Genomic DNA, 14,114 nt, shown 5'->3' with positions numbered 1-14,114 from the left:
ATAAAACCATTGTTTGAAGTTATACCAGTGTTGTCATCAAAGAACCCGATTTAAGAACCAATACTGTCACATATTAATTGGTGCCGTGACCAGGATAACGATTGAAGTCCTAACCACTAGAAGTTCACAGATCACAGCTATTTGTATATAAAAAGGTGAGTCTCTTTCTAAATTCTAACCATGGCTACGGCGAATTCTGACATAAGTGCTATGTTTAACAATTTAACTGGGGAAATAAGCGGGTTGTCTTCAACACTTAAGCATCATGGAGTTACTCAGTTGGTTCCAACATTTCCTGGAAATCCCGAATTTTTTACTAGTTGGATCAAAAGTATTGAGAAATATGCCCTTTTAGCTGATGTCCCTGACGACAAAATTAAATATGTTGCATATCAAGCTAGCAGTGGAACAGTTAGTGATTATTTATCCCGTCATATCCCTCTACACCCTCAGGCCCCCTGGAATGACGTAAAAAAAGAATTAGCTACCCGTTATGACGTCGTAAATGATGCTCAATTCGCCCTAAGTGTTTTACAATCAGCTAGGCAATTAGGTGATGAAAACGTACAAATTTTCGCCGAAAGAATTATCTCTTTGGCCACGAAAGCGTTCTCCACAGCGGAAATGGACCTCCCCCCAATTCAGCGTCAACTAGTTACCACATTTGCAAATGGCTTGAACAAAGACTATCTAAAGCTCAAATTATTACGTAATAATCCCACCACACTTCAGGCAGCTGTTGTCATCGCTATGGCAGAACAAAATATTAGGTCTAGATTCGCATTACGTTCTGATGCTTTCCCTAGAGAAACCCAAAACTATCCTGTTCCCATGGAAATTGACCATGTCCGCCCCCAACACCGTTGTTCATATTGCCATAAATTAGGTCACCATTCAGATATTTGTCGATCGAAACCACGTGCTGATATTAATGCATTTTCAAGTAATACGCGTTCCCCTTATAACTCCCAACGGTACCGCCCAAATTCTGACGAATCATCCTTTCAACAATATAATCAGAATCACCGTTTTCAACCAAATCGTCAAGACTCACGTTTTTCAAACAATAATCAGAGTATAATCTGCTGGAACTGTCAGAAACCAGGTCATATTCGTAGGGATTGTAATGTTCCACAATCAAACCCGTACCGTGAATCAAGACCAAACTTTAATCAAAGACGTCAAGGAAATAATTTCAACACACGAGCACGTTTAAACTAATAACGCCGACTCGCTTCGAGGCTAGTGACGCCGGCTCCCACAGAATTCCTAGTACGCCTTTATTTAACTTAAATTTGTCTTCAAATCCTAGTTCTTGTCTAATTAAGCTCCAAAAACAACGTTATCGTGCCTTAATAGATAGTGGCGCCGATTGTAGTATTATTAATTTTAAAGTATACAAACGGCTCCGTAGCCAACCACCACTGCAACAGCCAGATATTAATTTACAATCCGTCAGTGGAGGCTCCTTGCAAATACACGGGTATGTTTTATTATCTTTTCGCGTCGGTAGTGTCCTGTTAAATCAAAAATTTTACGTCGTCTCTAATATTAATCGTAATTTTATATTAGGTAGAGATTGGCTAGTAGGCCATGGTATACAACTTTGCTACAATAACGGTCATTTTAAAGTTCAAAATGAGTATATCCCATTCGTCCAAGATGCACATGTGTCATCAATTCTCCGCCTGACTAAATCCGTCAAAGTTAAGCCGCAGGCGTCCGTTCTTTGTCCCGCACGTGTAAAAAATTCAGCTAATCTGATCGTAGCTGGAATATATGCAGTGGCACCTGTCACTCAGGGTTTTATGAGTTATCAACCTGGTTTAAAGTTACATGACAGTATCAATGTCGCAAAATCCAATAACACATTTTCTATCGCAATTACCAATAATACTAATCGGAACTATTATTTACGCAAAGGCTGTGTTGTAGGTCACGTCGCGGCACTTGAGTCGAATAATATTAATTCTATCAGTGACACGTCAACTCTCCCTCACATCTCTACCTCGGAAGATACGTTAGATAATATTAATGTTCCACAAGAACACAATTCAGTTATGCGACAGTTTCTTGCCAAAAATTTAGATTTATTTGCCAAAACAGATCAAGATTTAACTCAAACCGACACCGTCAAAATGAAAATCGATACCGGTTCCCACCCTCCCATTAAGCTCCGCCCATACCGTACTCCTCTAAACCAACGTGATACTGTTGACAGAGCAATTAACGAAATGCTTGACGCCAAGGTCATCCGTCCATCTCAATCGCCCTGGAGTTTTCCCATTGTCATTGTATCAAAAAAGGACGGCTCAAAGCGTTTTTGTGTCGATTTTCGGAAACTAAATCAAGTCACTAAACCTAATGCATACCCCCTACCATTAATAGACGATATTCTTTCGCAATTGCATAATAAGACTCATTTTTCTACCCTTGATCTTAAGTCCGGATATTGGCAAGTAAAGATGGACGAGGCAGATCGCGAAAAAACCGCATTTACATGTCATCGTGGCCTATTTGAATTTAATGCCATGCCTTTCGGGATCGCCAATGCGCCTGGAATTTTTCAACATCTTATGCAAGTCGTTCTTAAAGACCTTAATGCGTTTGCTATCGTGTACATAGATGATATTCTAATTTTTTCCTCTAGTTTGGACGAGCATTATGCACATATCGAGACCGTATTTCAGCGTCTCCGTGATCATAATTTAAAATTGAAATTATCCAAATGTAAATTTCTTCAGCGGGAGACCAATTATCTAGGTTTTGTAATTACCCCGAATGGGATTAAGCCTGATCCAGAAAAGGTGTCAGCTATTAATAACATGACTGAACCTAAAACTGTCACCGATATTCGAAGTTTTATAGGTATGTGTGGATATTACAGGCGCTTTATCCCAAATTTTTCTTTCATTGCAGACCCCTTAATCGCACTTACTAAGAAACACGCAAAATTTGATTGGACCCAAAAATGTCGTTTGTCCTTTAACAAGTTAAAAGATCATTTAGCTTCAATACCCCTGCTTGTTTACCCTGATCCCAACAAACCGTATCTTCTGTATACGGATGCTAGTAATTATAGCATAGGTGCTTGTTTAGTCCAGAAGCAGATGTCCGCAAGTGGCGACGAATTTGAAGCCCCAATTTATTTGCTTTCGCACAAACTGTCGGATACGCAAACACGATGGTCAACTATCGAAAAAGAATGTTTTGCTATTCACTACGCACTCCAAAAGTTTGATTACTATCTCCATGACGCCAGTTTTGTTATTCGCACTGATCATAAACCACTCAAATACATTTTGGACTCCCCAATGCAAAATAAAAAAATCCAACTTTGGGCATTAAACATCACCGGCTACAACTGCTCTATTGAATATCTTCCCGGAAAACAGAATGTAATAGCCGATTTTCTCAGCCGAATGACATACAAACCAAATAATTCACCTGAAGTTCCCGTAGAGCCCGATATTAACGACCATACTTTCGAAATTAATGTTATTAACTCCAACAAATTTTCCCCTGCCGAATTTGCAAAGTGCGAGGTTGTTCCGGAAGTACGTCCCCAGGACGACATCTCGGTAGACGGTTATGACATGTACCAAGAACAATGTAAAGACAAAGAAATTTCAAAAATTATTTCGCAATTGAAAAGTGATAAAGACCTTCCCGGTATTCACAAGAAATTTATGTTAATTAATAATATATTACATTATATCTCTAACACCTATGATGAACCTAATCCTCGTTTGTACGTACCAATTCACATCAAAAATGAAGTCCTTAAGCAATATCATGATTATTTTCACCTTGGTATTGATAAGACATATAGCATGGTAGCGCAGAAATATTATTGGCCTAACTTATACAAACAAATTTACCAATACGTCGCTGAATGTGTACCCTGTCAAACACGTTGTTTACAGAAAGTCAAACCTCCACTCCAAGAGACCGACATACCGCCTTACCCGTTTGCAAAAATCTCACTTGATCTTTCCGGCCCATATCCAATCAGCCTTTCCGGAAATAAATACATAATCTCGTTTGTCGACTGGTATAGTGGTTGGCCTGAAAGTTTCCCGGTTAAGGATAAATCGGCTGCAAATGTAGCACACCTTCTTTTGGAAGAAATTTTTCCGCGTTTTGGCACACCGCTTCAATTGGTCAGTGATAACGGTACCGAAAATGAAAACAAAATGATGCATGAGACACTGGCTGAATTAAACATCAAACATGTGACTACTTCGTTCTACCGTCCACAATCAAACGCCCGTGTTGAAAGATTTCACAGAACGTTACATGATATTCTTTCAAAGAAAATGGCAGACAATCTTGAAACTTGGGACTTATATATCAATCAAACTTTGGCAGCAATTCGCTTTAATATCAGCGAAAGTTCACGATTTTCTCCATTTTACTTATTATATAATCGCGATGTTGTTTTGCCGATTGATAACTTACTTAAACCGCGTCGAAAGTACCTTGGTGATGATTTCCATAAAATTGCTCTAGAAAACCAGCACAAGTCATTCATGCTCGTGCACAAACACATGAAGCAAGCCAAACGTCGCCAGGCACATTATGCGGACAGAAATTCGAAAGTAGTTAATTTTCAAGTAGGCGATCCGATCTATGTTAAAAATCACATGCGCTCTAGTAAACTTCAGGGCAAATGGAAACCTTATTTTAGAATTATCGAACAAACCTCCCCGCTAACTTTTATTTTAAAAAAACAACTCGATGGCTCTATTTTGAAATCACATGCTGAGCACATGCGTCTAGCCAAAATCGATTCCTGGAAAATACCCAGACCCGACGATCAGCATCCGCAAAGAGCTGCCAACTACGTCATTCCACCAGACTCCGACGACTCCTCCGGGGACGAGAGTGACGTGGAATCCAATTTTGATATTATCGAAAATACTCGCCAAGCACGTGACGATTCATCCTCAGAAGATGATATTCCTTTAATGGAATTAGCCAATAGAATTCGTGCCAAACAAACCCAGTCCCCCGACAAAGAACACCCCATGGACGTTGACGCTGTAACGCGAGAACCTGTCCACACGACAGACGAATCTGCACAAACGGAGCGCGAACCCGACATAATTGCCAATTCTCAACAAACTGATCCCCTGCCCATCTCTACTTCCGATGACCCACTCCTTAAAACCCAAACTGACAAGAACTCGGATTTGAAAAATCTTTTATCAGGCATACTAGGAATGCTTGGAAATTAAGTCTCCCCTTTTTAAAACTATGTGTAAATAGGTTATTAATAGATGTTTAATGTTGTTTAATTAAATTTTTCTTTTGTTTATTTTCATCCTAGATGCGTAGTTTCCATTTTCTTCTTGTATTACTGTTTGGCCTTACGATTGGATATCACGTGTATGAAAATGTCATTTTTAGACCTGTTAGTGATTTTTCGACTTCCCGGTCTCGTTGGTTAGTTACGTTTATGGTGGATTTAAAACCGTCCCAAATTTTCATCGCTTCTTTTAAAAAGGATGCAAAAAGGGTGTTCACTACCTTATATGACACTATAAATAATTATTCTCGCGCTTCCGACGATATATTTTTTACGAAACTGTTGGCAAATGATTTCCAAAAGGTGCGCATTGTGGAACAACACTATTATAACTTGATTTCGAAATCTTCCCAGTTTCCCTTATTAAAAAGTAAACGTTCAAAACGCGCATTACTTCCCATAATTGGCAAAGCCTTAAGTTTCCTTTTTGGTACCGTCTCCCAATCAGATTTTAATGCAATCAAATCTAATATAAATAAACTTGCTGCAAACCAGAATAATGTCATCCATATTGTTTCTAAAAGTTTATCCATTTTAAATACTTCCCGGATCGCGATTGCTAAAAATAGAGCCACCATTAATAATTTGATCTACAACTTCAAATCGTTCGAGACACAGGCTCAACTCATGTTTCAAAATGTCACGAATGAGGTGATAAGAATCAAAAAATTTTTCCACCTTTCATACAAGATCCAATATTTATTGGCAGAACTACAAAATGTTATCACTCAGGGCTCAAACTATTTCGACCAACTTAGCTTACAGCTTAATATGCTATCGCTGGGACATATTTCTCCCAGTACTATATCCCCATCTGACCTTAAGTCATTACTATTCACTATTCGATCCCATCTACCGCGTAGCGTACATCTTCCCGCTCTTATTTCGAACCTTTGGCAATACTATAAACTCCTAACTTGTTCCGCTTTAATTTCGGACTCAAACATTCTTATTATATTAAACATCCCACTTCTTGATTCCAATCGCAAACTTCAAATTTTCGAGGCTCATAATTTGCCTGTCCCATTCATCTCTAATCACTCAATTACCGATGATCATAATCTCAATCAAATGGTGGCAAATTACAAGTTAGAAAGTCAATATTTAGCAATTAATGCCGAGCGAACCCAATTCGCCCTTCTTTCCCAAAGTGAAGTCGACCGATGCTCCCATAAGGTGGTCCATTTTTGTTCAATTAGGAGCTCTCTCTATCCAATTAATCTTAGCCAACTATGTATTACATCCCTCTTTATGAGAAATCACAAATTAATAAAACGTGTTTGTGTCGTAACTGTTCAGCCAAAAACTATTCTTCCGATAGCAAACTATTTGATGGACGGGGTTTGGGCCATTACGTCTCACGAGACGCTCCATTTTTCTTTGGTCTGTTACCATAATAAACATTCTACCTCTGACTTTCACGTCACTGCAAATCCTCCGATTGATCTGTTTAAACTGAACATGACCTGTTCAGCATCTAACACTTTCATCACCTTATTGCCTTATTTTCAAAAAGAAAGCCGTTTTCATTCGACCCAATCCTTTCGAAATTTGAAATACCGATTCAATTTAACTAATCTTCATTTATGGCGTCCTCTAACGGTTGCGTTTCCCAACCACTCATTTCCCCCACTGCCGCATCACCTGAGGGATCTTAAATCTGTTCCACTTGTTAGTTTAATAAACCAATTGAGTTCACTCCATAATGTACAAGTAGATGATAAACCCTGGGTACATTGGCCTATATTATTAACGGGGATAGGGATCACTATAGGGATAGGGGTTATTATATTTTTCATAGCACGACATGTCAGTAAACACCGTTTGGCCAAACGGTATGAAAAAAGAAAGGACTACCGGACAAAACAAATGGTGGCAAATAATGCCAATAGTGGATCTACACAAAGCAGGGAAAATTCTAACCCCTCGCCATTATCGGAACCGGAACCTGGAACAGAAGAAGTAGAAGTAAAAGAGGAAGGGCATCAATTGTACCCTTCCCTACAGTTAGCTACGACAGCGAAGTAGCGGTCAAAGAAGACGAATACTCTTTGTACTTCCCTGCAATTAGCAAGTGAAGTAGTGAATAAAGAAGCATACTTCTCCCTACAGTTGGCTTGCAGGATGGTGTTTTGCGCCTTATTCGCGCATCTATCTGCGTGTGTGAACATCAGACCAGAGTGCCCCATAATATGTGAATAATTAGAATAGTGTGTGTTCGTGGTTCCAGAGTGCAAAGTAGTTTGTGTTCGTGATTCCAGACTCCACCATATATGTGAATAATTAGAGTAGTTTGTGTTGTGTGATTCCAGGATCTCGTTTGATTTTTTGTTTTTTGCATCGACCCACGTGTGTGACGGGTGTTGTATATATAACTTTTACGTTCGTGTGTTTATCATTTTCCTTTTGTTTATAGACATTTTTGGATATTATGACATTTTACAAATGCATATATAACTGTTAAATTCGTGTGTTCATTTACATTTTCCTTTTGTTTATAGACAATTTTGGATATTATGACATTTTACAAATGCATATATAACTTTTAAATTTGTGTGTTTCATTTACATTTCCTTTGTTTTTTTTTTAAACATTTTTGTATACATTTTACAAATGTTTATCTTCTTTTCTTTTTCTATTTTTTAGTTCCATTTTATTCATATTGTAATTAATATTGTAAACAGTTTTAAAAAGTTATGCAAAATAACTTTTCTTTGGCAATGTGAGGAATGTTACACAATTGGGGGGATATATAATTGCATACCCTCACGAAATCAATTAGCAATCTTATCACAGGGCTAGCAGACAGATCACAGGTGGTCAAAAGATGGCAGTAAACATGATAAGTCTAACAGACAGACAAAGGTCGTTAGGAAGTCATTAATCATCACAGCTGTCCCGAGTTACGCAAGATCTTGAATAGTAAAGCAATCTGCACGGGAAGCTTAATCTGTTATTATATAATGACCAGCTGCCAATCCCGGTCATAATATAATCTGAAATATAATACCTGGAATTAGTTGATTGGCCAATAACTATATGTCCGTCCAGGTTATTAACCCACCCCGACCGGATACTGACCAATCAGGTTACGGTACATGGGTGTGGTATCGAGACTGCAAGGCTGGACATAGATTCGGCCCAGTAATTAAAAGATCAGACAAACCGTTTTAGAAGAGTCGAGGCCAGAGAGCCGAGCTGGGAACAAGACGGCAACCAGACGAAAAACCCGGTCTATATAAGTAATGTAGTAGAACTGTTGTATATGTGAAAAAGAAGAAATAAAACCATTGTTTGAAGTTATACCAGTGTTGTCATCAAAGAACCCGATTTAAGAACCAATACTGTCACAGTAATTACAATTTTTTTCCCCAAAAAATCTTTTGAAATTATTCGTTATTTGTTTGTCCTGAATTAGAAAACAGGAAAAAGGAAACTTGAAATTAATTGATTCTCAAAATAAAGGAATCGATATTTTATATCATTGGATTGGATTACACAATTCATCGGAGCGTAACCATCCCTTCTCGATAATGTCGTAGAATTGTAAACAAACGCTAATTCATCCGAGCGTGACAACCCTTTCTCGATAACGTCGTTGGCTGCAAACTAATTTCAGATCTGACGAAAATGTAGGATATACTTGGGGGTGGGGGATAAATCTATTGGTTAAGAGAGAGAGAGAAATGGGGTTTAACGTCCGCTCGACACAAACTAGGTCATTTCGGGACTAACATATGGTTTTTAAATTTATTTCAATAATTCGCTTGCGCGTAGGGGTCTTTAGCAGTGGGAGGAAACCGGAGGACCCGGAGAAAACCCACGAGGTTGGGCAGGCGACCCTACTCCTTATCACGTACAACCGGGGATTCGAAACCACGCCAGTCGACTCAATGACAGACTGTATGATACAGCGCGCGCACGCTAACCATTCAGCCATCCAACCCCCCTATAAGGCCAACTCAATTTCGCTGAGATGTAAATACGGTTAGGGCACGTGTTTGTTGGTGAGATTGTAGGTTAGGGTAAGCATTGGGGCTACGTCCAGTGTTAGGGTTAGGGTTAGGGTTTGGATTAGCGCTAGCCCTGTTTACATCACTGGAAATATGACGAAAAATTGAGCTGGCCTTATCATTTAGCACTAACCATAGTGAGGCATGATTTGCTTTATATGGATGGGAAGGATTGGCCGACGTGTGCCGATTGGTTTAACACATGCGCTTTGGATCACAAGGTACGTAATTGAGTCTCGTGTTAACACCCACACACCCCACCCACCCTTAGGTATTCAACAAGCCCCCCCCCCCCCACCCGTTTATCCCCAGTGCTAACGAACACGAAGCCTAAGCTACGCTCAAGCAAATTATTGAAATAAAATTAAATTACATCTGAGTTTTGATATGGGCTACTTTATGTCGAGTGGCCGTTAAACCCCATCTCTCTCTAGGGTTATATGATTATAAAACGGACGAGTTACACGAATGTTTTCACTATTTATACAAGGGAGTACAAGTAGGAATTTTTAAATCATGCAATCTGGTTAAAACACAGATCCTATTTCGTTTCGTTTTTTATAGTTCAAAACTTCGTTTTACTTGTCTTTACTACACTTGGATCTGGAAGAGTTGTTATTTAACTCGTGTTCTGAATGGTGTCAGGGATAAGCCAATGAAACGGTCTGTCACGTCGAGCTTTAGGCGTGTTTTACGCGGAACTGTGGGTAATCCACTAGTAACATCAATGCTGATTGGTTAATCAAATGTCTGACATCATAGGGTCACAAGTCGGTCTTTTGACCCCTGACGTGACCTATGGCTATAACTTGTTAGATCTTCATGTAGTGTAGGCCATCGAAAGTATAAAAAACCGAAACGAAATATAGATCTGCATTTTAATAAGCTTGTAAATCATGCTGCTGTAATTTATATTCACGAGAAGGTCATCAATAACACGGAATTCACATTAATAATCAGACAAAACCTAAAAGCATACCAATGAAGATAATTTTTGTAACAGCTTTTAGATTCATTGATTTCTAGGAAAACAGTGCAGATCATATTTACAACAACCCACAGCATAAAATCAAATGGGAAAAGGCGGAAGTTCTAGCCAGGAACCTAACAATCTGATTAAAACACAGATCCTATTTTGTTTCGTTTTTTTTATAGTTCAAAATCTCGTTTTACTCGTTTTTACTACATTAGGATCTGGAAGAGTTGTTATATAACATAGTCGTTCTAGATAATGTGAGGAAATGGCCAATGAAACGGTCTGTTACGGCGATACCTTGGTGTGCCATGTACGGAACTGTGGGTAAACCGCTAGAAACGCCAACGCTGATTGATTAATCAATATCTGACGCCATAGGTCAAATGCCGCTCGTACGACCCCTGACACTACCTTCGAGTACTAAAACAAAAACGAAACGAAATATAGATCTGTATTTTAATCAGATTGGGAACCTAACAGTGTGGAAAAACAGAATTCTCCGAGAAGCCCTAGTAATCCAGAAACATAAGCCCAAATTAAACAGATATTCAGGAAATTTTCTCCCAAATCTATGGGTAGATTTACTTAATCCCTAATTAGTGTATGGTTGCTGTTGTCTCCCCCCCCCCCACACACACACACCCCTTTCGTTACTTTATGATGTTGCCAAACACTCCCATCTTGTTGATTTATCCGTCAAATGTTTTTTTTATTGTTATCTATATATCACATCTTTCATCTGGTTAATTAATTGCTGTTATTGCTTCATCTGATAAATACTAAAGTTTTATTTTTAGTGCAGATCATATTATTGACTCCCACTTTGTTCTATAGAAATAGACGATATTTATTTTATATTTAAAGACCAAATAAATCCCTGTTTTCTGCATCTCTGGATATATTTCACATATCAATCCCCGGTTGTACGTGACAAGGAGTAGGATCGCCTGTCCAACCTCGTGGGTTTTCTCCGGGTCCTCCGGTTTCCTCCCACTGCTAAAGACCCCTACGCGCAAGCGAATTATTGAAATAAAATTAAACCATATGTTAGTCTCGAAATGACCTAGTTTGTGTCGAGTGGACGTTAAACCCCATTTCTCTCTCTATATATATATATATTTCACATATCAAACACTTGTTCTGTCGTACCTTGGTTTAAAACATCACATGAACTAACAGATAAACTGACGAGTCATCACAGAATATATTGTCATGTTCGTTTAAATTAGTAGTCAACTATATTCGTTACTTGGTTGTCAGAAAACTATGTCATTTCGGGACTAACATATGGTTCAATTTTATGTCAATACATCACATGCGCGTCGAGGTATTTAGGAGTGGGGGAATGCCCACGAGATTCGACATGCTACGCTACTCCCTGTCCCGTACCAGCTGGGAAACGAAACCAAGCCACTTGACTCAATGATAGACCTTATGATTTCACGCACACGCTTTAAATCACTAAAGCACACCCCACCACCACACACACATATATATATATTTCACATATCAAACACTTGTTCTGTCGTACCTTGGTTTAAAACATCACATGAACTAACAGATAAACTGACGAGTCATCACAGAATATATTGTCATGTTCGTTTAAATTAGTAGTCAACTATATTCGTTACTTGGTTGTCAGAAAACTATGTCATTTCGGGACTAACATATGGTTCAATTTTATGTCAATACATCACATGCGCGTCGAGGTATTTAGGAGTGGGGGAATGCCCACGAGATTCGACATGCTACGCTACTCCCTGTCCCGTACCAGCTGGGAAACGAAACCAAGCCACTTGACTCAATGATAGACCTTATGATTTCACGCACACGCTTTAAATCACTAAAGCACACCCCACCACCACACACACACATACAGCTTGGTACAAGGATAAAAGACACAGAGATTCGACACATGACTACCTGTCTGCGATATCACCCTAGGTGTAAGTGGACGTACAACCCCAGGAAAGAACTAACACTTGGCTAGAAAATGAAATGAAATGGGGTTTAACGTCCTATTTATCTGCTCAGACTGGGCTATTGATGACGGGCATACGTCATACACTATGCTATGAGGGAAATTTTGCCCGAACAGCGGCACTATGACCGACTCTTATATCGAAATCCAACTGCCAAGTGATCTTTTACGTGCACGCAAATATATACACGGAACCTCCGTTTTTCGTCCCATCCGAACCAGGCCTTCCGCCCAGCACCACAGACAAGGGTAAACCACGACATGGCTAAAGCAAGAATAGAAAACCTAACTGGTTGGTGGTAGATCCAGTCTGATTATTTAAACACAGATACTATTTCGTTTCGTTTTTTTATAGCTCAAAATTTCGTTTTACTTGTCTTTACTACACTAGGATCTGGAAGAGTTGTTATATTACCGGCGTTCTAGTTGAAGTGAGGGATTAGCCAATGCAACGGTCTGTTACGACAAGTTCTTGGCGTGTTCCGTTCCGAACTGTCGGTAAACCACTAGAAACGTCAACGCTGGTTGATTAATCAATGTCTGACGTCATAGGGTCAAATGCCGGTCAAAAGTCGCTCGTACGACCCCTGACACGACCTCCCACTACAACCGGTCAGATCTTCATGTAGTAGAGGCCATCGAAAGTATAATAATCTGTATTTAATCAGAGTGTGCTAGCTCCCGCTCACTAACCAATTTGCGATTTAAATGAAATAAAATGAAATGGGGTTTAACGTCCTACTGTTCTGCTCCTAAACTGGACTAATGAAGATCGGCATACGCCATACAGTGTGCTATGAGGGAAATTTTGCCCGGACAGCGGCACTATCGCCTACTCTTATATCGAATTCCAACTGCCAGGGGATCTTTTACGTGCGTTCCAATATATACACGGGACTTCGGTTTTTCGTCTCATCCGAAGGACTAGACAGCTGTCCTTGTCAGACCCTCCGTTCTGCACCATTGACAAGAGGAAACCACGCCAATTTGCGATTTAAAAGTTTGGTGATGATGCTGATCGGTCATTTCTTTATTTTCAGGAATTCCTAATACCAATGGTGGACCCAGTCCTAAATTTACATGGCCTCTATGTGACAAGTCATTGGGATTTGAGGTGATAGAGAAGCACGATGGTATTTATCCAACATCTACGGATTGTTTTGAGTATCATAACGGACCGCAGTTCACATCCACAACTACTACTAGAGCTTTACATTTTAACGGTTGGTCAGCATCGAGTTATGTGGAGCTTAGTATTCCATCAGGCTTTATTCCAGAAACAGAGTTTGGAATATCGCTATACATATATCCAGAGGAACTGCGTGGAACTTTATTATACTATAAAGCAGATTCAACAGCTGCTTCTGACGTCACGGATGTGATGCTTAGTGTGGAAAGCGACGGTAAATTGCATTTTGAGCTGAAGGACAGCTCTGGTACAAGTTTAAGTTCCATATCACATGGCCCAGTTTCTATAGATTCATGGACTCTAGTGCAGTTCGGATATTCACAGGAAAATTCAAAGACATATCTTAACGTTGGTGGATCCTCGGCACAAAATGCCGGAAGTGGACAATTCAAGACGGGCGGTACCATGTATTTTGGACGACGAAATGACGCAACAGAACCGTATCATGGCAGCGTCACGTGTGTACTTATGTTTGACAAGGCAGCGGATTTCCCAACCACTTCTGAAACCAATGACTACTGTGAAGATCCTGAAGAATGGGCATCACGCCCACCAAGTAAGGATATATTAATTTATAATGCATGACTTAAAACTCGAAATCTAGACGACTTTTATTAACTTTATCTCATATGATTTTAAATTCA

The 14,114-nt window shown here is 39.4% G+C and overlaps 1 protein-coding gene across 1 annotated transcript in view; it reads left to right on the top strand.

Annotated features, from left to right (window-relative positions):
- The window catches only part of LOC130010306 (uncharacterized), a 41,010-nt gene that overhangs the window by 14,517 nt on the left and 12,379 nt on the right, over positions 1-14,114 (top strand). Inside the window, exon 2 of the mRNA XM_056099671.1 lies at positions 13,322-14,026. Within this exon, the coding sequence (XP_055955646.1) occupies positions 13,322-14,026 (705 nt within the window). The remainder of the gene's footprint in view (positions 1-13,321; positions 14,027-14,114) is intronic.

Source organism: Patella vulgata, chromosome 3 (assembly GCF_932274485.2).
Source record: "Patella vulgata chromosome 3, xgPatVulg1.2, whole genome shotgun sequence".
Taxonomy (NCBI): domain Eukaryota; kingdom Metazoa; phylum Mollusca; class Gastropoda; family Patellidae; genus Patella; species Patella vulgata.
This window is presented reverse-complemented; position numbering and strand designations above follow the sequence as displayed.